The following is a 27,940-nucleotide window of genomic DNA, read 5'->3' on the forward strand; positions in this document are numbered from 1 at the left end:
TGGTGTAATATATATACATTGTAATGATATATGTATGGTAATGATATATGCATTGGTAATGATATATGATGGTAATGATATATGTATGGTAATGATATATGTATGGTAATGATATATTATGGTAATGATATATGTATGGTAATGATATATGTATGGTAATGATATATACATGGTAATGATATATGTATTGTAATGATATATGTATGGTTATGATATATGTACGGTAATGATATATTCATGGTAATGATATATGCATGGTAATGATATATGTATGGTAATGATATATACATGGGAATGATATATGCATGGTAATGATATATGTATGGTAATGATATATACATGGTAATGATATATGCATGGTAATGATATATTCATGGTAATGATATATGTATGGTAACTATATATGTATTGTAATGATATATGTATGGTAATGATACATGCATGGTAATGATATGTGCATGGTAATGATATATGTATGGTAATGATATATACATGGTAATGATATATGTATGGTAATGATATATATATGGTAATGATATATGTATGGTAATGATATATGTATGGTATTGATATATGTATGGTAATGATATATGCATGGTAATGATATATGCATGGTAATGATATATGTATGGTTGTGATATATACAGGGTAATGATATATGTATGGTAATGATATATATATATGGTAATGATATATGCATGGTAATGATGTATGTATGGTTGTGATATATACATGGTAATGATATATGCATGGTAATGATATATACATGGTAATGATATATGTATGGTAATGATATATGCATGGTAATGATATATGTATGGTAATGATATATGTATGGTATTGATATATGTATGGTAATGATATATGCATGGTAATGATATATGCATGGTAATGATATATGTATGGTAATGATATATGCATGGTAATGATATATGTATGGTAATGACATATGCATTGTAATGATATATGCATGGTAATGATATATATATGGTACTGATATATGTATGGTATTGATATATGTATGGTAATGATATATGCATGGTAATGATATATGCATGGTAATGATAAATGTATGGTTGTGATATATACAGGGTGATGATATATGTATGGTAATGATATATATATATATATATATATATATATATATATATATATATATATATATATATATATATATATATATATATATATATATGGTAAAGATATATGCATAGTAATGATATAAGTATGGTTGTGATATATACATGGTAATGATATATGCATGGTAATGATATATACATGGTAATGATATTTGTATGGTAATGATATATGCATGTAATGATATATGTATGGTAATGATATATATATGGTAATGATATATGTATGGTAATGATATATGCATGGTAATGATATATGACATGGTAATTATATATGTATGGTAATGATACAAGCATGGTAAAGATATATGCATGGTAATAATATATGTAGGGTTTTGATATATGCATGGTAATGATATATGCATGGTAATGATATATACATTGTAATGATATATGTATGGTAATGATATATGCATTGGTAATGATATACTGATGGTAATGATATATGTATGGTAATGATATATGTATGGTAATGATATATCTATGGTAATGATATATGTATGGTAATGATATATGTATGGTAATGATATGTACATGGTAATGATATATGTATTGTAATGATATATGTATGGTTATGATATATGTACGGTAATGATATATTCATGGTAATGATATATGCATGGTAATGATATATGTATGGTAATGATATATACATGGGAATGTTATATGCATGGTAATGATATATGTATGGTAATGATATATACATGGTAATGATATATGCATGGTAATGATATATTCATGGTAATGATATATGTATGGTAATTATATATGTATTGTAATGATATATGTATGGTAATGATACATGCATGGTAATGATATGTGCATGGTAATGATATATGCATGGTAATGTTATATGTATGGTACTGATATATGTATGGTAATGATATATGCATGGTAATGATATATACATAGTAATGATATATGTATGGTAATGATATATATATGGTAATGATATATGTATGGTAATGATATATGTATGGTAAAGATATATGTATGGTAGTGATATATGTATGGTAATGATATATGCATGGTAATGATATATTTATGGTAATGATATATGCATGGTAATGATATATGTATGGTAATGATATATGTATGGTAATGATATATGTATGGTAATGATATGTGCATGGTAATGATATATGCATGGTAATGATATATGCATGGTAATGATATATATGGTAATGATATATGTATGGTAATGATATATGTATGGTAATGATATATGTATGGTAATGATATATGCATAGTAATGATATATGCATGGTAATGATATATGAATGGTAATGATATATGCATGGTAATGATATATGTATGGTAATGATATATGCATGGTAATGATATATGTATGGTAATGATATATGTATGGTAATGATATATGTATGGTAATGATATATGTATGGTAATGATATGTGCATGGTAATGATATATGTATGGTAATGATATATGCATGGTAGTGATATATGTATGGTAATGATATATCTATGGTAATGATATATGTATGGTAGTGATATATGTATGGTAATGATATATGTATGGTAATGATATATGTATGGTAATGATATATGCATGGTAATGATATATGTATGGTAAGTTTGTAACAAAAAGTGAAGAGATGTAGGTCGTTGGTGATGTGAGGCATGACATGTTCATGTTCATTCTACCTTACGACTTCCTATAAAACTTACCTTCAGGCTTGTTAATCCTGCAAGGTATTTTTTCTACTTGTTTTCCGTCCGGCGTGTGCTGGAGGGTTAGGATTGAGACTTTGCTTTGTTATCCTTTTCTTCAACTGCTTACAAGTGGGAATATTTTTTTTTTTTCTTAGCGTTAAGGCCAGACCACCTCGTTTGGACCTTTGGCATGTGTGGTCTGTGTATCTATATAACTCTGTGTAACTATATGAGTAGTTGGACTGGAAATTTCACTGGCCCTGGCTGAAGAACACTTTAGGAAATAAATGTTTGCCACTGTGGAACCCTCGTGAACCTTGGGCATAAGGTGGATGTCAGGGAAGGGAGTCGTAAGTCTTGATCCACTGATGATACCAGTTCAGAAAAGTCTTATTCTTCTTCACAGTCAGACTTGTGAATCTTTGCTCTGCTAAGACGAGGGTTGGAGTACCTTTGTTGTGTCTGTGTTTCAATCCTCACTCTAGAACCAGTTATGATGCTAAAACACGAAACTTTAATGATGCCATATCACCGACATCAACAACTAGCACATTCTATTTTCTACAACTTGTTGTACATAGGGAGCGCCAACATAACTTGCAGTACTCGTCCTGGGAATCTCTTGTACACTTCATGTTGTCTTTTCATCCTCCACCTCCTCCGTCTTCTGACTCAGGCTGTATCTTTCATCAGTATTTCAGAACATGTTTCCTTTCTCCCACTTCAGCATCCATTGATCGTCCAAACATCGACTGTTGCCTCTGGCGACCTTTCGCCATAAAAGCCTTAAAGCAGGCATCTCCTCTCCCTGCTGCTCCGTGTTGCATGCGGCTCAGTCGCCGCAGCAGGATCGGCTCTTCCCACCTCTAACATGTACAAAGTTTCATTTACAAAATTCAGTTCTTAAAATGCTAACTGTACATAACGAGAGCAAAGAGCTCTGATTTCTGCTGAGTGTTAGGCAAGACAATGTTATACAACACAAATTTTCATTTCGGTAAATGTAATCTAATTCTCTGATGGGACGGGGTGCTAGAATTTCCGTCTGATTCTACCGTAGTTCCATCGCTGATACAGACAGAGCCTCATGGGTAATGGGGGTTCATTATGAGCTGAGGAGGAGCAGTTGGCAGGCAAGGTGGACGGAAGGCTTAGTGACGTGGCGACTTACTTTTACGATAGTTACATGTTAATACGACTGCTGTTACAGTGGTTGGGTTATTAGGGTAGTTTCATGATACAAGAGATTGTTGTTATGATAGTTTGATGTTAAGATGGTTGAGCGACAGGATAACCTGGAATGATGGGTAGTGAAGACATGTGTGGAATATAAGACCTATTACGAGGCTTACAACATGGATAGTGTCACTAGCAGTGGATGACAATACCACAAAATTCAACGCGGGTGAGACACAATGGGGGAAAGGGTGACCACAATTATAAGACTGGCAACCATCAGTTATGACAAACAGAATTATTCACTTCCACAGATGATGGCGAGGTTATCCACGTGGCCGTTATTGTGGCTGGTGTTGGCGACTCTGTTGGTGCTGGAGAGGCCGAGGTCAGCCTGTGCGGAGGATGGAGCCACCCTGTGTGGTCTCAACGGATGTCAGGCCATTGACTTAGCCAAACGCTACACCGACCTCACTATGGCCAAGATGATGCACACGATCAAGCCGGAGGCCTTGGAGGAGGTGTTCCAGAATATGGCTAAGTTGGAGGAGCTGGTCAGAGAGGTCGGCGACCTCCAGAGAGACGTCAGGAGCCTTTTTCAGCCAGGTAGGTCGAGCTGTTCTCGACAGGTTTGTTGACGTCAAGATATTCTAGGCCGATGGTAAAGTGTTTTGCCGGTGAAGCGCTTTTCAAGCAAGGAAGGAAGGAGTGTGTTAGGGTGTTCTTAGAATGGTGATTAGTGAGTGGGTGTTCTTTCGGCCAGGTATTTCGGAACGAATGTGTTCTTTAGGTGTGGCTACTCCACAGCGGAGTGTCCTTTCAAGTTAAGTCGAAGCTGGAGCGTTCCTCCAGTCTGGTAGATCGTTGGTCAGGCATTCTTTTAGCCATGTAGGCGAGCAGTAGAGTTTGCTTTTGACTAGGTAGGTTGTGGCTACTTAGAATGTTCCTTCGGGCAGAATATTCTCTACTGCAGTGCTATGGCCATTTACACCGATGCTGGCGTGTTGGTAAGCCAGTGTTTTCGAGACGACAGAGCGAGTGTGTCGGTAGCGTTGATGTAAGAGACCGGGTATTAGTGATGATGATTTGAAGGTGAAGGTGAGTAATGTGTCAGTTGACGGTAGTTAGATGTTCCAATCAGGCAGGTCACAGGTCTATCAGTGCTTTAGTAGGATGGTCGATGGTAGAATGCTCCTCTGGCTCGTTGGTCGATCTTAGAATGTTCCTATGGCTCGGCTGGTTTATGTTAGAGGGCTCCTCAGGTTCAATGGTCGATGTTAGTGTTACTCTGGCTCGTTGGTCGATGCTGGAGTGTTACTCTGGCTCGGTTGGTCCATGCTAGATTGTTCCTCTGGATCGGTTGCTCGATTCTAGTGTTCCTCTGGCTCGGTGGTCGATGCTAGAATATTTTTCTAGTACACTGTTCGACGGTATAATGTTCTGGCTCAGTTGGCCAATGGTAGAGTGTTCCTTTGGCTAGTTGGTCGATGCTAGAGTGTTCCTCTGGCTCGGTGGTGGATGGTAGAGTGTCCCTCTGGCTCGGTGGTGGATGGTAGAGTGTTCATCTGGCTTGGTGGTGGATGGTAGAGTGTTCCTCTGGCTCGGTGGTGGATGGTAGAGTGTTCATCTGGCTTGGTGGTGGATGGTAGAGTGTTCCTCTGGCTCGGTGGTGGATGGTAGAGTGTTCATCTGGCTTGGTGGTGGATGGTAGAGTGTTCCTCTGGCTCGGTGGTGGATGGTAGAGTGTTCCCCTCGCTCGGTATTCGATGCGAGAATGTTCCTCTAGCGGGTTAGTCGATGCTAGAATGGTCTGGCTCGGTGGTCGATGGTAGAGTGTTCCTTTGGCTCAATAATAGATGCTAAAGTGTTCCTCTTGCTCGGTTGGTGGATGTTAGAATGTTCCTCTGGCTCGATAGGTCGACGCTATAATGTTCCTCTGGCCCGTTTAGTTGTTGTGGTTGTTTGTTGGGTTTTACAGGTATCGACCAATGAGGAAGGTCATTAGGCCTGCAACCCTATCTACTGTATGATTGAAGTCATCATTCCTAAATGTCTATTCCTTATATATATATATATATATATATATATATATATATATATATATATATATATATATATATATATATATATATATATATATATATATATATATATATATAGATATAGATATAGATATATATATATACCTTATTTATTTATTTATTTATTTTGTTTTGTCGCTGTCTCTCGCGTTAGCGAGGTAGCGCAAGGAAACAGACGAAAGAATGGCCCAACCCACCCACATACACATGTACATACATACACGTCCACCCACGCAAGTATACATACCTATACATCACAATGTACACATATATATACACACACAGACATATACATACATACACATGTAAATAATTCATACTGTCTGCCTTTATTTATTCCCATCGCCACCCTGCCACACATGGAATAACCTCCTCCCCCTTCATGTGTGCGAGGTAGCGCTAGGGAAAGACAGCAAAGGCTACATTCGTTCACACTAAGTCTCTAGCTGTCATGTAATAATGCCCCGAAACCACAGCTCCCTTTCCACATCCAGGCCCCACACAACTTTCAATGGTTTACCCCAGACGCTTCACATGCCCTGGTTCAATCCATTAACAGCACGTCCACCCCGGTATACCACATCGTTCCAATTCACTCTATTCCTTGCACGCCCTTCACCCTCCTGCATGTTCAGGCCCCGATCACACAAAATCTTTTTCACTCCATCTTTCCACCTCCAATTTGGTTTCCCACTTCTCCTCGTTCCCTTCACCTCTGACACATATATCCTCTTGGTCAATCTTTCCTCACTCATTCTCTCCATGTGACCAAACCATTTCAAAGCACCCTCTTCTACTCTCTCAACCAAACTCTTTTTATTTCCACACATCTCTCTTACCCTTACATTACTTACTCGATCAAACCACCTCACACCACATATTGTCCTCAAACATCTCATTTCCAGCACATCCACCCTCCTGCGCACAACTCTATCCATAGCCCACGCCTCGCAACCATACAACATTGTTGCAACCACTATTCCTTCAAACATACCCATTTTTGCTTTCCGAGATAATGTTCTCGACTTCCAAACATTCTTCATGACTCCAAGAATTTTCGCCCCCTCCCCCACCCTATGATTCACTTCCGCTCCCATTGTTCCATCCGCTGCCAGATCCACTCCCAGATATCTAAAACACTTTACTTCCTTCAGTTTTTCTCCATTCAAACCTACCTCCCAATTGACTTGACCCTCAACCCTACTCTACCTAATAACCTTGCTCTTATTCACATTTACTCTTAACTTTCTTCTTTCACACACTTTACCAAACTCAGTCACCAACTTCTGCACTTTCTCACATGAATCAGCCAACAGCGATGTATCACCAGCGAACAACAACGGACTCACTTCCCAAGCTCTCTCATCCACAACAGACTGCATACTTGCCCCTCTTTCCAAAACTCTTTCATTCAACTCCCTAACAACCCCATCCGTAAACAAATTAAACAACCATGGAGACATCACACACCCCTGCCGCAAACCTACATTCACTGAGAACCAATCACTTTCCTCTCTTCCTACACGTACACATGCCTTACATCCTCGATAAAAAACTTTTCACTGCTTCTGACAACTTGCCTCCCACACCATATATTCTTAATACCTTCCACAGAGATTCTCTATCAACTCTATCACATGCCTTCTCCAGATCCATAAATATTTATTATTATTTATTTTACTTTGTCGCTGTCTCCCGCGTTAGCGAGGTAGAGCAAGGAAACAGACGAAAGAAATGGCCCAACCCACCCACATACACATGTATATGCATAAACGTCCACCCACGCAAATATACATACCTATACATGTCAATGTACACACATATATACACACAGAGACATACATATATGCACATGTACATAATTCATACTGTCTACCTTTATTCATTCCCATCGCCACCCCGCCACACATGGAATAACAACCCTCCACCCCCTCATGTGTGCGAGGTAGCGCTAGGAAAAGACAACAAAAGGCCCCATTCGTTCACACTCAGTCTCTAGCTGTCATGTAATAATGCACCGAAACCACAGCTCCCTTTCCACATCCAGGCCCAACAGAACTTTCCATGGTTTACCCCAGACGCTTCACATGCCCTGGTTCAATCCATTGACAGCACGTCGACCCCGGTATACCACATCATTCCAATTCACTCTATTCCTTGCACGCCTTTCACCCTCCTGCAAGTTCAGGCCCCGATCACTCAAAATCTTTTTCATTCCATCTTTCCACCTCCAGTTTGGTCTCCCACTTCCCCTCGTTCCCTCCACCTCTGACACATATATCCTCTTGGTCAATCTTTCCTCACTCATTCTCTCCATGTGACCAAAACATTTCAAAAAACCCTCTTCTGCTCTCTCAACCATACTCTTTTTATTTCCACATATCTCTCTTACCCTTACATTACTCACTCCATCAAACCACCTCACACCACATATTGTCCTCAAACATCTCATTTCCAGCACATCCACCCTACTGCGCACAACTCTATCCATAGCCCACGCCTCGCAATCATACAACATTATTGGAACCACTATACCTTCAAAGATAGCCTTTTTGCTTTCCGAGATAATGTTCTCGACTTCCAAACATTCTTCAAGGCTCTCAGAATTTTCCCCTTCTCCCCCACCCTATGATTCACTTCCGTTTCCATGGTTCCATCCGCTGCCAGATCCACTCCCAGATATCTAAAACACTTTACTTCCTCCAGTTTTTCTCCATTCAAATTTTCCTCACAATTGACTTGACCCTCAACCCTACTCTACCTAATAACCTTGCTCTTATTCACATTTACTCTTCTTCTTTCACACACTTTACCAAACTCAGTCACCAGTTTCTGCAGTTTCTCACATGAATCAGCCACCAGCGCTGTATCATCAGCGAACAACAACTGACTCACTTCCCAAGCTCTCTCATCCACAACAGACTGCATACTTGCCCCTCTTTCCAAAACTCTTTCATACACCTCCCTAACAACCCCATCCATAAACAAATTAAACAACCATGGAGACATCACACACCCCTGCCGCAAACCTACATTCACTGAGAACCAATCACTTTCCTCTCTTCCTACACGTACACATGCCTTACATCCTCGATAAAAACTTTTCACTGCTTCTAACAACTTGCCTCCCACACCATATATTCTTAATACCTTCCACAGAGCATCTCTATCAACTCTCTCATATGCCTTCTCCAGATCCATAAATGCTACATACAAATCCATTTGCTTTTCTAAGTATTTTCACATACATTCTTCAAATCAAACACCTGATCCATACATCCTCTAACACTTCTGAAACAAAACTACTCCTCCCCAATCTGATGCACTGTACATGCCTTCACCCTCTCAATCAATACCCTTCCATATAATTTGCAAGGAATACTCAACAAACTTATACGTCTGTAATTTGAGCACTCACTCTTATCCCCTTTGCCTTTGTACAATGGCACTATGCAAGCATTCCGCCAATCCTCAGGCACCTCACCATGAGACATACATACATTGAATAACCTTACCAACCAGTCATCAATACAGTCACCCCCTTTTTTGATAAATTCCACTGGAATACCATGCAATCCTGCTGCCTTGCCGGCTTTCATCTTTCGCAAAGCTTTTACTACCTCTTCTCTATTTACCAAATCATTTTTCCTAACACTCTCACTTTGCACACCACCTCGACCAAAATACTGTATCTGCCACTCTATCATAAAACACATTCAACAAAGCTTCAAAATACTCACTCAATCTCCTTCTCGCATCACCACTACTTGTTATCACCTTCCCGTTAGCCCCCTTCACTGAAGTTCCCATTTGCCCACTTGTCTTACGCACTTTATTTACCTCCTTCCAAAACATCTTTTCATTCTCCCTGAAATTTAATGATACTCTCTCACTCCAACTCTCATTTGCCCTCTTGCACCTTTCTCTTGACCTCCTGCCTCTTTCTTTTATACATCTCCCACTCATTTGCATTTTCTTCCTGCAAAAATCGTCCAAATGCCTCTCTCTTCACTTTCACTAAGAATCTTACTTCTTCATCCCACCACTCGCTACCCTTTCTAATCAACCCACCTCCCACGCTTCTCATGCCACAAGCATCTTTTGCGCAAGCCATCACTGCTTCCCTAAATACATCCCGTTCCTCCCCCACTCCCCTTACCTCCTTTGTTCTCACCTTTTTCCATTCTGTACTCAGTCTCTCCTGATACTTCCTCATACAAGTCTCCTTAACAAGCTCACTTACTCTCACCACTCTCTTCACCCCAACATTCTCTCATCTTTTCTGAAAACCCCTACAAATCTACACCTTCGCCTCCACAAGATAATGATCGGACATCCCTCCAGCTGCACCTCTCACCACATTAACATCCAAAAGTCTCTCTTTCGCTCTCTGGCCATCTCTCCTACTTGCATACGTATACTTATGTATATCTTGCTTTTTAAACCAGGTATTTCCAATCACCAGTCCTTTCTCAATACACAAATCCACAAGCTCTTCACCATTTCCATTTACAACAATGAACACCCCATGTATACCAATTATTCCTTCAACTGCCACATTACTCACCTTTGCATTCAAATCACCCAACACTATAACCCGGTCTTGTACATCAAAACCACTAACACACTCATTCAGCTGCTCCCAAAACACTTGCCTCTCATGATCTTTCTTCTCATGCCCAGGTGCATATGCACCAATAATCACCCATCTCTCTCCATCAACTTTCAGTAGTACCCATATCAATCTAGAATTTACTTTCTTACACTCTATCACATACTCCCACAACTCCAGTTTCAGGAGTAGTGCTACTCCTTCCCTTGCTCTTGTCCTCTCACTAACCCCTGACTTTACTCCCAAGACATTCCCAAACCACTTTCCCCCTTTACCCTTGAGCTTCGTTTCACTCAGAGCCAAAACATCCAGGTTCCTTTCCTCAAACATACTACCTATCTCTCCTTTTTTCTCATCTTGGTTACATCCACACACATTTAGATACCCCAATCTGAGCCTTCGAGGAGGATGAGCTCTCCCCGCGTGACTCCTTCTTCTGTTTCCCCTTTTAGAAAGTCAAAATACAAGGAGGGGAGGGTTTCTGGCCCCCCATTCCCGTCCCCTTTAGTCGCCTTCTATGACACGTGAGGAATGCGTGGGATGGATTCTCTCTCCCCTATCCCCATTTGCTTTTCTAAGTAATTCTCACATACATTCTTCAAAGCAAACACCTGATCCACACATCATCTACCACTTCTGAAACAACACTGATCTTCCCCAATCTGATGCTCTGTACATGCCTTCAACCCTCTCATTCACTACCCTCCCATATAATTACCCAGGAATACTCAACAGACTTATACCTCTGTAATTTGAGCACTCACTCTTATCCCCTTTGCCTTTGTACAATGGCACTATGCAAGCATTCAGCCTATCCTCAGGCACCTCACCATGAGTCATACATACATGAAATAACCTTACCAACCAGTCAACAATATAGTCACCCCCTTTTTTGATAAATTCCACTGCAATACCATTCAAACCCGCTGCCTTGCCGGCTTTCATCTCCCCCAAAGCTTTTACTACCTCTTCTCTGTTTACCAAATCATTTTCCCTAACCCTCTCACTTTGCACACCACCTCGACCAAAACACCCTATCTCTGCCACTCTATCATCAAACGCATTCAACAAACCTTCAAAATACTCACTCCATCTCCTTCTCACATCACTGCTGCTCCCAAAACACTTGAGAGGGTGAAGGCATGTACAGAACATCAGATTGGGGAAAAGCAGTGTGGTTTCAGAAGTGGTAGAGGATGTGTAGATCAGGTGTTTGCTTTGAAGAATGTATGTGAGAAATACTTAGAAAAGCAAATGGATTTGTATGTAGCAATTATGGATCAGGAGAAGGCATATGATAGAGTTGATAGAGATGCTCTGTGGAAGGTATTAAGAATATATGGTGTGGGAGGCAAGTTGTCTGAAGCAGTGAAAAGTTTTTATCGAGGATGTAAGGCATGTGTACGTGTAGGAAGAGAGGAAAGTGATTGTTTCTCAGTGAATGTAGGTTTACGGAAGGGGTGTGTGATGTCTCCATGGTTGTTTAATTTGTTTATGGATGGGGTTGTTAGGGAGGTGAATGCAAGAGTTTTGGAAAGAGGGGTAAGTATGCACTGTGTTGTGGATGGGAGAGCTTGGGAAGTGAGTCAGTTGTTGTTCGCTAATGATACATCGCTGGTGGCTGATTCACGTGAGAAACTGCAGAAGCTGGTGACTGAGTTTGGTAAAGTGTGTGAAAGAAGAAAGTTAAGAGTAAATGTGAATAAGAGCAAGGTTATTAGGTACAGTAGGGTTGAGGGTCAAGTCAACTGGGAGGTAAGTTTGAATGGAGAAAAACTGGAGGAAGTAAAGTGTTTTAGACATCTGGGAGTGGATCTGGCATCGGATGGAACCATGGAAGCGGAAGTGGATCATAGGGAGGGGGAGGGGGCGGAAATCCTGGGAGCCTTGAAGAATGTGTGGAAGTCGAGAACATTATCTCGGAAAGCAAAAATGGGTATGTTTGAAGGAATTGTGGTTCCAACAATGTTGTATAGTTGCGAGGCGTGGGCTATGGATAGAGTTGTGCGCAGGATGGTGAATGTGCTGGAAATGAGATGTTTGAGGACAATGTGTGGTGTGAGGTGGTTTGATCGAGTAAGTAACGTAAGGGTGAGAGAGATGTGTGGAAATAAAAAGAGTATGGTTGAGAGAGCAGAAGAGGGTGTTTTGAAATGGTTTGGGCACATGGAGAGAATGAGTGAGGAAAGATTGACCAAGAGGATATATGTGTCGGAGGTGGAGGGAACGAGGAGAAGTGGGAGACCAAATTGGAGGTGGAAAGATGGAGTGAAAAAGATTTTGTGTGATCGGGGCCTGAACATGCAGGAGGGTGAAAGGAGGGCAAGGAGTAGAGTGAATTGGATCGATGTGGTATACCGGGGTTCACGTGCTGTCAGTGGATTGAATCAGGGCATGTGAAGCGTCTGGGGTAAACCATGGAAAGCTGTGTAGGTATGTATATTTGCGTGTGTGGACGCAAATATACATACCTATTATTCACTTTCGCTTCCATGGTTCCATCCGCTGCCAGATCCTCTCCCAGATATCTAAAACACTTTACTTCCTCCAGTTTTTCTCCATTCAAACTTACCTACCAATTGACTTGACCCTTTCCAAAACTCTTTCATTCACCTCCCTAACAACCCTATCCATAAACAAACTAAACAACCAAGGAGACATCACACACCCCTGCCGCAAACCTACATTCACTGAGAACCAATCACTTTCCTCTCTTCCTACACGTACATATGCCTTACATCCTTGATAAAAACTTTTCACTGCTTCTGACAACTTGCCTTCAACACCATATATTCTTAATACCTTCCACAGAGCATCTCTGTCAACTCTATCATATGCCTTCTCCAGATCCATAAATTCTACATACAAATCCATTTGCTTTTCTAAGTATTTCTCACGTACATTTTTCTAAGCAAACACCTGATCCACACATCCTCTAACACTTCTGAATCCACACTGCTCTTCCCCAATCTGATGCTCTGTACATGCCTTCACCCTCTCAATCTATACTCTCCCATATGATTTACAAGGAATTCTCAACAAACTTATAGCTCTGTAATTTGAGCACTCACTCTTATCCCCTTTGCCTTTGTACAATGGCACTATGCAAGCATTCCGCCAATCCTCAGACACCTCACCATGAATCATACATACATTAAATAACCTTACCAAAAAGTCAACAATATAGTCACACCCTTTCTTGACAAATTCCATTGGAATACCATCCAAACCTGCTGCCTTGCCGGCTTTCATCTTCCGCAAAGCTTTTACTACCTCTTCTCTATTTACCAAATCATTTTCCCTAACCCTCTCACTTTGCACGCCACCTCGACCAAAACACACTATATCTGCCACTCTATCATCAAACACATTCAACAAACCTTCAAAATATTCACTCCATCTCCTTCTCACATCACCACTACTCGTTATCACCTCCCCATTAGCCCCATTCACTGAAGTTCCTATTTGCCCCCTTGTCTTACGCACTTTATTTACCTCCTCCCAAAACATCTTTTTATTCTCCCAAAAATTAAATGATACTCTCTCACCCCAACTCTCATTTGCCCTCTTTTTCTCCTCTTGCACCTTTCTCTTGACCTCCTGCCTCTTTGTTTTGTATATCTCTCACTCGTTCGTATTTTTTCCTTGCAAAAATCGTCCAAATGCCTCTCTCATCTCTTTCAGTAATAATCTTACTTCTTCATCCTACCACTCGCTACCCTTTCTAATCAACCCCCCTCCCACGCTTCTCATGCCACAAGCATCTTTTGCGCAAGCCATCACTGCTTCCCTAAATACCTCCCATTCCTCCCCCACTCCCCGTACCTCCTTTGTTCTCACCTTTTTCTCTCCTGGTACTTCCTCACACAGGTCTCCTTCCCAAGCTCACTTACTCTCACCACTCTCTTCACCCCAACATTCTCTCTTCTTTTCTGAGAACCCCTACAAATCTTCACCTTCGCCTCCACAAGATGATGATCAGACATCCCTCCAGTTGCAACTCTCAGCACATTAACATCCAAAAGAGTCTCTTTCGCGCGCCTATCAATTAACACGTAATCCAATAACGCTCTCTGGCCATCTCTCCCACTTATATACGTATGCTTACGTGTATCTCGCTTTTGAAACCAGGTATTCCCAATCACCAGTCCTTTCTCAGCACACAAATCCACAAGCTCATCACCATTTCCATTTACAACACTGAACACTCCATGTATACCAATCATTCCCTCAACTGCCACATTACTCACCTTTACATTCAAATCACCCATCACTATAACCCGGTCTTGTGCATCAAAACCACTAACACACTCATTCAGCTGCTCTCAAAACACTTGCCTCTCATGATCTTTCTTCTCATGCCCAGGTGCATATGCACCAATAATCACCCATCTCTCTCCATCAACTTTCAGTAGTACCCATATCAATCTAGAATTTACTTTCTTACACTCTATCACATACTCCCACAACTCCTGTTTCAGGAGTAGTGCTACTCCTTCCCTTGCTCTTGTCCTCTCACTAACCCCTGACTTTACTCCCAAGACATTTCCAAACCACCCTTCCCCTTTACCCTTGAGCTTCGTTTCACTCAGAGCAAAAACATCCAGGTTCCTTTCCTCAAACATACTTCCTATCTCTCCTTTTTTATCATCTTGATTACATCCATACACATTTAGACACCCCACTCTGAGCCTTCGAGGAGGATGAGCACTCCCCGGGTGACTCCTTCTTCTGTTTCCTCTTTTAGAAAGTCAAAATACAAGGAGGGGAGGGTTTCTGGCCCCCCGCTCCCGTCCCCTTTAGTCGCCTTCTACGACACTTGAGGAATGCGTGGGAAGTATTCTTTCTCCCGTATCTTTGTATATATATATATATATATATATATATATATATATATATATATATATATATATATATATATATATATATATATATATATATATATTCCTATGAGTCCACGGGGAAAATGAAACACGATAAGTGCACTTTCGTGTAATAATCACATCATCAGGGGAGACACAAGAGAGAAATATAACAGTCAGTTGATATACATCGAAGCTAGGACGCCGTTTGGTAAACATGTGATTGTCCAAAACATACAACGAGCATTCATAAACTTATCATTTTACAAATCTTATCAACAATAAAGTTATCTGATTTGTAGAGACCATCACTGATATCAAGATTATGATTCTTTGTGTATTCAATAATAGAAGATTTAATGATATTTCTCTTGGTAATAGAGTTAGAGTTAATAACTGACATGGTGTTACTCCAGTCAATACAATAATCATAGTTTTTAACATGATTAAACAAGGCATTTGATTCTTGTCCCGTTCTTATATTATATTTATGTTCCTTAAATCTAACAGAAAGATCCCTACCAGTCTGACCAACATAAAATTTATCACAGTTTCCACAAGGCACTTTATAGATGCATTCAAGAGAATTTTCTGGTGAATTCCTGATTAAGATATTCTTTATTGTATTATTGTTGCTCATATTTATATATATATATATATATATATATATATATATATATATATATATATATATATTATATATCTATGGGGGGGGGGTTGGGCCATTTCTTTCGTCTGTTTCCTTGCGCTACCTCGCAAACGCGGGAGACAGCGACAAAGTATAAAAAAAAAAAAAAATATATATATATATATATATATATATATATATATATATATATATATATATATATATATATATATATATATATATATATATATATATATATATATATATATATATAGATATATATATATATATATATATATATATATATATATATATATATATATATATATATATATATATATATATATATATATATATATATATATATATATATATAATATGAATATATATATATATATATATATATATATATATATATATATATATATATATATATATATATATATATATATATATATATATATATATATATATATATATATATATATATATATCCCTGGGGATAGGGGAGAAAGAATACTTCCCACGCATTCCTCACGTGTCGTAGAAGGCGACTAAAGGAGACGGGAGCGGGGGGCTGGAAACCCTCCCCTCCTTGTATTTTAACTTTCTAAAACGGGAAACAGAAGAAGGAGTCACGCGGGGAGTGCTCATCCTCTTCGAAGGCTCAGACTGGGGTGTCTTAATGTGTGTGGATGTAACCAAGATGAGAAAAAAGGACAGATAGATAGTATGTTTGAGGAAAGGAGCCTGAATGTTTTGGCTCTGAGTGAAACGAAGCTCAAGGGTAAAGGGGAAGAGTGGTTTGGGAATGTCTTAGGAGTAAAGTCAGGGGTTAGTGAGAGGACAAGAGCAAGGGAAGGAGTAGCACTACTCATGAAACAGGAGTTGTGGAAGTATGTGATAGAGTGTAAGAAAGTAGACTCTAGATTGGTATAGGTAAAACTGAAAGTTGATAGAGAGAGTTGGGTGATTATTGGTGCATATGCACCTGGGCATGAGAAGAAAGATCATGAGAGTCAAGTGTTCTGGGAGCAGCTGAGTGAGTGTGTTCGTGCTTTTGATGCACGAGACCGGGTTATAGTGATGGGTGATTTGAATGAAAAGGTGAGTAATGTGGCAGTTGAGGTAATAATTGGTATACATGGGGTGTTCAGTGTTGTAAATGGAAATGGTGAAGAGCTTGTAGATTTATTTGCTGAAAAAGGACTCTTGATTGGAAATACCTGGTTTAAAAAGAGAGATATATATAATTATACGTATGTAACTAGGAGACATGGCCAGAGAGCGTTATTGGATTACGTGTTAATTGATAGGCGCGTGAAAGAGAGACTTTTGGATGTTAATGTGGTGAGAGGTGCAACTGGAGGGATGTCTGATCATTATCTTGTGGAGGCGAAGATGAAGATTTGTAGAGGTTTTCAGAAGAGAAGAGAGAATGTTTGGGTGAAAAGAGTGGTGAGAGTAAGTGAGCTTGGGAAGGAGACTTGTGTGAGGAAGTATCAGGAGAGTACAGAATGGAAAAAGGTGAGAACTAAGGAGGTAAGGGGAGTGGGGGAGGAATAGGATGTATTTAGGGAATCAGTTGTGGCTTGAGCAAAAGATGCTTGTGGTATGAGAAGCGTGGGAGGTGGGCAGATTAAACAGGGTAGTGAGTGGTGGGATGAAGAAGTAAAATTATTAGTGAAAGAGAAGAGAGAGGCATTTGGACGATTTTTGCAGGAAAATAGTTTAAATGAGTGGAAGATGTATAAAAGAAAGAGGCAGGAGGTCAAGAGAAAGGTGCAAGAGGTGAAAAAGAGGGCAAATGAGAGATGGGGTGAGAGAGTATCATTAGATTTTAGGGAGAATAAAAAGATGTTTGGAATGAGGTAAACTAAGTGCGTAAGACAATGGGGCAAATGGGAACTTCATGGAAGGGGGCTAATCGGGAGGTGATAACAAGTATTGGTGATGTGAGAAGGAGTTGAGATGGAGTAAGTATTTTGAAGGTTTGTTGAATGTGTTTGATGATAGAGTGGCAGATATAGGGTGTTCTGGTCGAGATGGTGTGCAAAGTGAGAGGGTTAGGGAAAATGATTTGGTAAACAGAGAGGAAGTATTAAAAGCTTTGCAGAAGATGAAAGCCGGAAAGGCAGCTGGTTTGGATGATATTGCAGTGGAATTTATTAAAAAAGGTGGTGACTGTATTGTTGACCTGTTGGTAAGGTTATTTGATGTATGTATGTCTCATGGTGAGGTGCCTGAGGATTGGCGGAATGCTTGCATAGTGACATTGTACAGAGGCAAAGGGGATAAGAGTGAGTGCTCAAATTACAGAGGTATAAGTTTGTTGAGTATTCCTGGTAAATTATATGGGAGGGTATTGATTGAGAGGGTGAAGGCATGTACAGAGCATCAGATTGGGGAAGAGCAGTGTGGTTTCAGAAGTGGTAGAGGATGTGTGGATCAGGTGTTTGCTTAGAAAAATGTACGTGAGAAATACTTAGAAAAGCAAATGGATTTGTATGTGGCATTTATATGATAGAGTTGATAGAGATGCTCTGTGGAAGGTGTTAACATTTATGGTGTGTGAGGCAAGTTCTTAGAAGCAGTGAAAAGTTTTTATCGAGGATGTAAGGCATGTGTACGTGTAGGAAGAGAGGAAAGTGATTGGCTCTCAGTGAATGTAGGTTTGCGGCAGGGGTGTGTGATGTCTCCATGGTCATTTAATTTGTTTATGGATGGGGTTGTTACGGAGGTAAATGCAAGAGTTTTGGAAAGAGGGGCAAGTATGCAGTCTGTTGTGGATGAGAGAGCTTGGGATGTGAGTCAGTTGTTGTTCGCTGATGATACAGCGCTGGTGGCTGATTCGTGTGAGAAACTGCAGAAGCTGGTGACTGAGTTTGGTAAAGTGTGTGAAAGAAGAAAGCTGAGAGTAAATGTGAATAAGAGCAAGGTTATTAGGTACAGTAGGGTTGAGGGACAAGTCAGTTGGGAGGTAAGTTTAAATGGAGAAAAGCTGGAGGATGTGAAGTGTTTTAGATATCTGGGAGTGGATTTGGCAACGGATGGAACCAGGGAAGCGGAAGTGAATCATAGGGTGGGGGAAGAAGCGAAAATTCTGGGAGCCTTGAAGAATGTGTTGAGGTCGAGAACATTATCTCGGAAAGCAAAAATGGCTAAGTTTGAAGGAATAGTGGTTCCAACAATGTTATATGGCTGCGAGGCATGGGCTTTAGATAGAGTTATGCGGAGGAGGGTGGCTGTGCTGGAAATGAGATGGTTGAGGACAATATGTGGTGTGAGATGGTTTGATCGAGTATGCAATAATAGGGTAAGAGAGATGTCTGGTGATAAAAAGAGTGTGGTTGAGAGAACAGAAGAGGATGTTTTGAAATGGTTTGGTCACATGGAGAGAATGAGTGAGGAAAGACTGACCAAGAGGATATATGTGTCAGAGTGGAGGGAACGAGGAGAAGTGGGAGACCAAATTGGAGGTGGAAAGATGGAGTGAAAAAGATTTTGAGTGATCGGGGCCTGAACATGCAGGAGGGTGAAAGGCGTGCAAGGGATAGAATGAATTGGAACGATTTGGCATACCAGGGTCGACGTGCTGTTAATGGATTGAACCAGGGCATGTGAAGCGTCTGAGGTAAACCATGGAAAGTTCTGTGGGGCTTGGATGTGGAAAGGGAGCTGTGGTTTCGGTGCATTATTACATGACAGCTAGAGACTTGAGTGTGAACGAATGTGGCCTTTGTTGTCTTTTCCTAGCGCTACCTCGCGCACATTTGGGGGGAGGGGGTTGTTATTTCAAGTGTTGCGGGGTGGCGATGGGAATGAATAAGGGCAGATAGTATGAATTATGTACATGTGTATATATGTATATGTCTGCGTGTGTATATATATGTATACGTTGATATGTATAGTTATGTATATTTGCGTGTGTGGACGTGTACGTATATACATGTGTATGTGGGTGGTTCGGCCATTTCTTTCGTCTGTTTCCTTGCGCTACATCGCTAACGCGGGAGACAGCGACAAAGCAAATGAATAGATAAATGAATAAATAAATAAATATATATATTCTTCCGCGTTAGCAAAATAGCGCAAGGAAAGAGAAGAAAGAATGGCCCAACCCACCCACATACGCGTCCACACACGCAAATGTACATACCTATAAATCTCAACGTATACATATATATACACACACAGACATATACATATATGCACATGTACATAATTCATACTGTCTGCCTTTATTCATTCCCATCGCCAACGCGCCACACATGAAATGATAACCCCCTCCCCCCGCACGTGCAGCCACATTCGTTCACACTCAGTCTCTAGCTGTCATGTATAATGCCCCGAAACCACAGCTACCTTTCCACATCCAGGACCCACAGAACTTTCTATGGTTTACCCCAGACGCTTCACACGCGCTGTTTCAATCCATTGACAGCACGTCGACCCCGGTTTCCCACATCATTCCAATTAACTCTATTCCTTGCACGCTTTTCACCCTCCTGCATGTTCAGGCCCCGATCACTCAAAATCTTTTTCACTCCATCTTTCCACCTTCAGTTTGGTCTCCCACTTCTCCTCGTTCCCTCCACCTCTGATACATATATCCTCTTGGTCAATCTTTCCTCACTAATTCTCTCCATGTGATCAAACCATTTCAAAACACCCTCTTCTACTCTCTCAACCACACTCTATTTATTACCATACATCTCTCTTACCCTATCATTACTTACTGGATCAAACCACCTCACCCCACATATTGTCCTCAAACATTGCATTTCCAGCACATCCACCCTCCTGCGCACAACTCTATCCATAGCTTACGCCTCGCAACCATATAACATTGTTGCAACCACTATTCCTTCAAACATACCCATTTTTGCTTTCCGAGATAATGTTCTCGACTTCCACACATTTTACAACGCTCCCAGAATTATCGGCCCTCCCCCACCCTATGATTCACTTCCGCTTCCATGGTCCCATCCGCTGCCAATTTCACTCCCAGATATCTAAAACACTTCACTTCCTCCAGTTTTTCTCCATTCAAACTTACCTCCCAGTTGACTTGCCCCTCAACCCTACTTTACCTAATAACCTTGCTCTTATTCACCTTTACTCTCAGCTTCCTTCTTTCACACACTTTACCAAACCCAGTCACTAGCTTCTGCAATTTCTTACACGAATCAGCCACTAGCCCTGTATCATCAGCCAACAACAACTGACTCACTTCCCAAGCTCTCTCATCCACAGCAGACTGCGTACTTGCCCCTCTTTCAAAAACTCTTGCATACACCTCCCTAATAACCCCATCAATATACAAATTAAACAACCATGGAGACATCACACACCCTTGCCGCAAACCAACATTAACTGAGAACCAATCACTTTCCTCTCTTACATGTACACATGCCTAACATCCTCGATAAAAACTTTTCACTACTTCTGACAACTTGCCTCTCACACCATATATTCTTAATACCTTCCACAGAGTATCTCTATCAACTCTAACATATGCCTTCTCCAGATCCATAAATGCTACATACAAATCCATTTGCTTTTCTAAGTATTTCTCACATACATTCTTCAAAGCAAACATCTGATCCACACATCCTCTACCACTTCAGAAACCACACTGCTCTTCCCCAGTCTGATGCTCTGTACATGCCTTCACCCTCTCAATTAATATCCTCCCATATAATTTCCCAGGAATACTCAACAAACTTATACCTCTGTAATTTGAGCATTCCCTTTTATCCCCTTTGCCTTTGTACAATGGCACTATGCAAGCATTCCGCCAATCCTCAGGCACCTCACCATGAACCATACATACATTAAATAGCCTTACAAACCCGTCAACAATACAGTCACCCCCCTTTTTAATAAATTCCACTGCAACACCATCCAAACCTGCTGCCTTGCCGGCTTTCATCTTCTGCAAAGCTTTTACTACTTCTCTGTTTACCAAATCATTCTCCGTAACCCTCTCATTTTGCACACCACCTCGACCAAAACACCCTATATCTGCAACTCTATCATCAGACACATGCAACAAACCTTCAAAATACTCACTCCATCTCCTTCTCACATCACCTCTACTTGCTATCACCTCCCCATTAGCCCCCTTCACTGATGTTCCCATTTGTTCCCTAGTCTTACGCACTTTATTTACCTCCTTCCAAAACATCTTTTTATTTTCCCTAAAATTTAATGATTCTCTCTCACCCCAACTCTCATTTGCCTTCTTTTTCACCTTTTGCACCCTTCTCTTGACCTCCTGCCTCTTTCTTTTATACATATTCCACTCATTTGCATTATTTCCCTGCAAAAATCGTCCAAATGCCTCTCTCTTCTATTTCACTAATAATCTTACTTCTTCATCCCACCACTAACTACCCATTATAATCTGCCCACCTACCACGCTTCTCATGCCACAAGCATCTTTTTCGCAAGCCATCACTGCTTCCCTAAATGCATCCCATTCCTCCCCCACTCCCCTTACGTCCTTTGTTCTCACCTTTTTCCATTCTGTATTCAGTCTCTCCTGGTACTTCCTCGCATAAGTCTCCTTCCCAAGCTCACTTACTCTCACCACTCTCTTCACCCCAACATTTTCTCTTCTTTTCTGAGAACCTCTACAAATCTTCACCTTCGCCTCCACAAGACAATGATCAGACATCCCTCCAGTTGCACCTCTCAGCACATTAACATCCAAAAGTCTCTCTTCCGCGTGCCTATCAATTAACACGTAATTCAATAACGCTCTCTGGCCATCTCTCCCACTTACATACGTATACTTATGTATATCTCACTTTTTAAACCAGGTATTCCCAATCACCAGTCCTTTTTCATCACATAAATCGACCAGATCTTCACCATTTCCATTTACAACACTGAATACCCCATGTGCACCAATTATTCCCTCAACTGCTACATTACTCACCTTTGCATTCAAATCACCCATCACTATAACCCGGTCTCGTGCATCAAAAGCACGAACACACTCATTCAGCTGCTCCCAAAACACTTGCCTCTCATCATTTTTCTTCTCATGCCCAGGTGCATATGCACCAATAAACACCCATCTCTCTCCATCCACTTTCAGTTTTACCTATATCAAACTAGAGTTTACTTTCTTACACTCTATCACATACTCCCACCACTCCTGTTTCAGGAGTAGTGCTACTCCTTCCCTTGCTCTTGTCCTCTCACTAACCCCTGACGTTACTCCCAAAACATTCCCAAACCACTCTTCCCCTTTACCCTTGAGCTTCGTTTCACTCAAAGCCAAAACATCCATGCTCCTCTCCTCAAACATACTACTATCTCTCCTTTTTTCTCATCTTGGTTACATCCACAGACATTTAGACACCCTAATCTGAGCCTTCGAGCTAGTGACTGAGTTTGGTAAAGTGTGTGAAAGAAGAAAGTTGAGAGTAAATGTGGATAAGAGCAAGGTTATTAGGTACAGTAGCGTTGAGGGTCAAGTCAATTGGGAGGTAAGTTTGAATGGAGAAAAACTGGTGGAAGAGAAGTGTTTTAGATATCTGGGAGTGGATTTGGCAGCGGATGGAACCATGGAAGCGGAAGTGAATCATAGGGTGGGGGAGGGGGCGAAAATTCTTGGAGCCTTGAAGAATGTGTGGAAGACGAGAACATTATCTCGGAAAGCAGAAATGGGTATGTTTGAAGGAATAGTGGTTCCAACAATGTTGTATGGTTGCGAGGCGTGGGTGGATATGCTGGAAATGAGATGTTTAAGGGCAATATGTGGTGTGAGGTGGTTTGATCGAGTAAGTAATAATAGGGTAAGAGAGATGTGTGGTAATAAAAAGAGTGTGGTTGAGAGAGAGGGTGTTTTGAAATGCTTTAGTCACATGGAGAGAATGAGTGAGGTAAGATTGACCAAGAGGATATATGTGTGAGAGGTGGAGGGAACGAGGAGAAATGGGAGACCAAATTGGAGATGGAAAGATGAAGTTAAAAAGATTTTGAGTGATCGGGGCCTGAACATGCAGGAGGGTGAAAGGCGTGCAAGGAATAGAGTGAATTGGAACGATGTGGTATACCGGGGTCGACGTGCTGTCAATGGATTGAACCAGGGCATGTGAAGCGTCTGGGGTAAATCATGGAAAGTTCTGTTGGGCCTGGATGTGGAAAGGGAGCTGTGGTTTCGGTGCATTATTACATGACAGCTAGAGACTGAGTGTGAACGAATGTGGCCTTTGTTGTCTTCCTAGCGCTACCTCGCGCACATGAGGGGGGGAGAGGGTTGTTATTGCATGTGTGGAGGGTTGGCGATGGGAATGAATAAAAGCAGACAGTACGAATATGTACATGTGTATATATGTATATGTCTGTGTGTGTATATATATGTATACGTTGAGATATATAGGCATGTATATTTGCGTGTGTGGACGTGTATGTATATACATGTGTATGTGGGTGGGTTAGGCCATTCTTTCTTCTCTTTCCTTGCGGTACCTCGACGTGCTGTCAATGGATTGAACCAGGACATGTGAAGCGTCTGGGGTAAATCATATATATATATTATCCCTGAGGATAGGGGATTAAGAATACTTCCCACGTATTCCCTGCGTGTCGTAGAAGGCGACTAAAAGGGGAGGGAGCGGGGGCCTGGAAATCCTCCCCTCTCTTTTTTTTTTTTTCTTACTTTTCCAAAAGAAGGAACAAAGGGGGCCAGGTGAGGATATTCCAAAAAAGACCCAGTCCTCTGTTCTTAACGCTACCTCGCTAACGCGGGAAATGGCGAATAGTTTGAAAAAAAAAAATATATATATATATTTTTTTTTTTTTTAATTTTCCAAAAGAGGGAACAGAGAAGGGGCCCAGGTGAGGATATTCCCTCAAGGGCCCAGTCCTCTGTTCTCAACGCTACCTCGCTAATGCGGGAAATGGCGAATAGTATGAAAAAAAAAAAAAAAAAAAAAGAAATATATATATATATATATATATATATATATATATATTTTTTTTTTTTTTTTTTTTTTTTTTTGCTTTGATGATTGGGAATACCTGGTTTAAAAAGCGAGATATACATAAGTATACTTATGTAAGTAGGAGAGATGGCCAGAGAGCGTTATTGGATTACGTGTTAATTGACAGGCGCTCGAAAGAGAGACTTTTGGATGTTAATGTGCTGAGAGGTGCAACTGGAGGGATGTCTGATCATTATCTTGTGGAGGCTAAGGTGAAGATTTGTATGGGTTTTCAGAAAAGAAGAGTGAATGTTGGGGTGAAGAGGGTGGTGAGAGTAAGTGAGCTTGGGAAGGAGACTTGTGTGAGGAAGTACCAGGAGATATATATATATATATATATATATATATATATATATATATATATATATATATATATATATATATATATATATATATATATATATATATATATATATATATATATATATATATATATATATATATATATATATATATATATATATATATATATATATATATACGAATAAGTGTAATTGATATTATAATGATAAGATTATGATAATGATAATTATAAATAAAAGATTTGTGGGTATTGAGCCGACTTGGTGGTAAATACCACCCAGTCGGCACAGTGTCCACGGTTGCATTTTACCCAAGAATGTGAGAAGATAGGACAGACCAGGGATAGGCTTCCACCACAACAAGCACACAGAACAAATAGTTTAATTGAAGGTCCGCCGGCTCAGCCCCATGGCGTAGCTGCCCCGGAGGATAACCACCTCCCCCGAGGCCGACCGCCTAGTAAATGGACATGTCCACCCACCATGCGACCAGCCCAAGTAGGAGGAGTCGCACACTGAGCCGACCCCGCCACAGGAGGAGAAGCCACGAACCACCTTACATCATCTGGAGGGATTCTGTTTCTCTGAGGAAGACCATCAATTTGTCAACAGTACTCGGGTTATCCCCGAGTACATTAGTGATGTTGAAGGAAATGTTTTGGTTGTGGTGGTGATCCATCAGTTTCCTTCTATATTGTTGAAATCTCTTGCATTTCAACAGTAAATGTTCTATTGTGGAGTTGTTCGCACTGTTGGCATCATGGTAGAAAGGTTTTCTTCATGTATGGCTGCAGATGAATGGTGTAAGTACAATTCATTCTGAGGCGAGCTAGCACGACTTCTTCTCTTCTGTTCTTGCGGTACGAGGTCGGCCAGTCCGCCACTTCTTGCTTGTACTTCCTGTTGATGGTCAGGTTGGTCCACTGACTCTGCCACAGAAGATGGATTGATCTCTTCCCCAAGGAGAGGCAGGAACCCAGCTCCCGAAGGATCGGAACGACTTCCTCGAGTTCTGAGGTCGACGTAGCCAAGCTGTCTGCCTGCTCATTGCCGTAGATACCACAATGACCCACCAGGCACCCAGATCAAGATGATATCTTTTTCACATGGATTTTGTTTATCAATAATATTGCCGTGTAATGCACAGGACTCTGTATATTCAGAGCCTGTTGCTTTAAGAGCAGAAAGAGAATCAGAAAAAATTATAGCTTTATTGTGATTTGAATTAATTATATAGTCTATGGCTCGATCAATGGCAAACAATTCAGCGCAAAATACAGATGTATGGTTCGGCAAGCGGTATCTGAGTGCACACTCCATCGACCACACACTTGCACCCACACATTCATCCGTCTTGGAGCCATCAGTGTAGAAGTGAACATACGACAGGTGATCAATGATGACCTGCGAAAACCTCGCCCTCCGATGTGTGTGCTTTTTTTGGCTGGAAGCGAGCTCGCCTTTATGTTAATTTTTGAACCCTCCCGGAGAGAGAGAGAGAGAGAGAGAGAGAGAGAGAGAGAGAGAGAGAGGAGGTAAGGAATTCTTGACCAGCGAGTCCACTTCATTCACTTTAATACCGGAGTTCTCACTGAGGAAGTGTATTCTGACGGCCAGGGGCCTGACGCCTCTGTTGACGAGCTATGAACATTCCAGACTGAGGCGACAGGCAGTTGTATTGTTCCTTCTGGCCATCAGAATACCGCTTTGCCACGACAGAATCTCACGTCTTAGTCGGGGAGGAGATACATGGCCTCAACTTCCAATCGTGGAACTCTGGTACAGGTTAGGCCTCCAAGACACATTCAACCTCCTCAGGGTATACTCGCTCGCCGAAGCATACACCTGAGAGCCATAGTCTACTTTAGATATAATCAGAGACTTAAAGATCACTAATAATGATCTTCTGTCGGCTCCCCAGAAGGAACCCGAAAAGCATCTAAGAATAATTAATCTTTTACTGCAATTTGTTACCAAATAGTCGACATGACTTTTCCAATTAAGTCTTTTATCAAAATTTAAGCCGAGGAATTTAACTATTTCGAAATGGGATCGGGTTGTTGTCTAACGTTAAATGCAAATTCGGGATATTCATTTTTCGGGTGAAGACAATCGCGATACTTTTGTTGTGTGAGAACTTAAATCCCCGCTGTAACGCCCAACGATGAACGGACGCAAGCACAGCTTGAACCCGCTCAGCCGAAAATTGTGCACTAGGCGAAGATGTGCCATAGCGCACAATCATCAACATAAAGCGAGTATTTAAGATCTCGCGGGACGGAACCTGGAGACAGAATATCATTAATCATAATATTAAATAATGTTGGGCTAAGAACGCTGCCTTGTGGCACCCCATTCTCTTGGACTAAGATGTCTGAAGTGACTTTAGGTGTTGTAAGTTTCACAGGAAATGTTCTATTGTTTAAAAAATCTCTAACAGATATGGGTAAATAACCTCTTAAACCAAA

At 40.8% G+C, this 27,940-nt stretch overlaps 1 protein-coding gene across 1 annotated transcript in view; it reads left to right on the forward strand.

The window, feature by feature from the left end:
- Positions 1-4,296: 4,296 nt before the first annotated feature.
- LOC139755482 (uncharacterized) overlaps positions 4,297-27,940 on the forward strand; it is a 283,256-nt gene continuing 259,612 nt past the window's right edge. The window contains exon 1 of the mRNA XM_071673820.1: positions 4,297-4,591. Within this exon, the coding sequence (XP_071529921.1) occupies positions 4,300-4,591 (292 nt within the window). The 5' untranslated portion in view covers positions 4,297-4,299. The remainder of the gene's footprint in view (positions 4,592-27,940) is intronic.

This window comes from Panulirus ornatus, chromosome 19 (assembly GCF_036320965.1).
Source record: "Panulirus ornatus isolate Po-2019 chromosome 19, ASM3632096v1, whole genome shotgun sequence".
Taxonomy (NCBI): domain Eukaryota; kingdom Metazoa; phylum Arthropoda; class Malacostraca; order Decapoda; family Palinuridae; genus Panulirus; species Panulirus ornatus.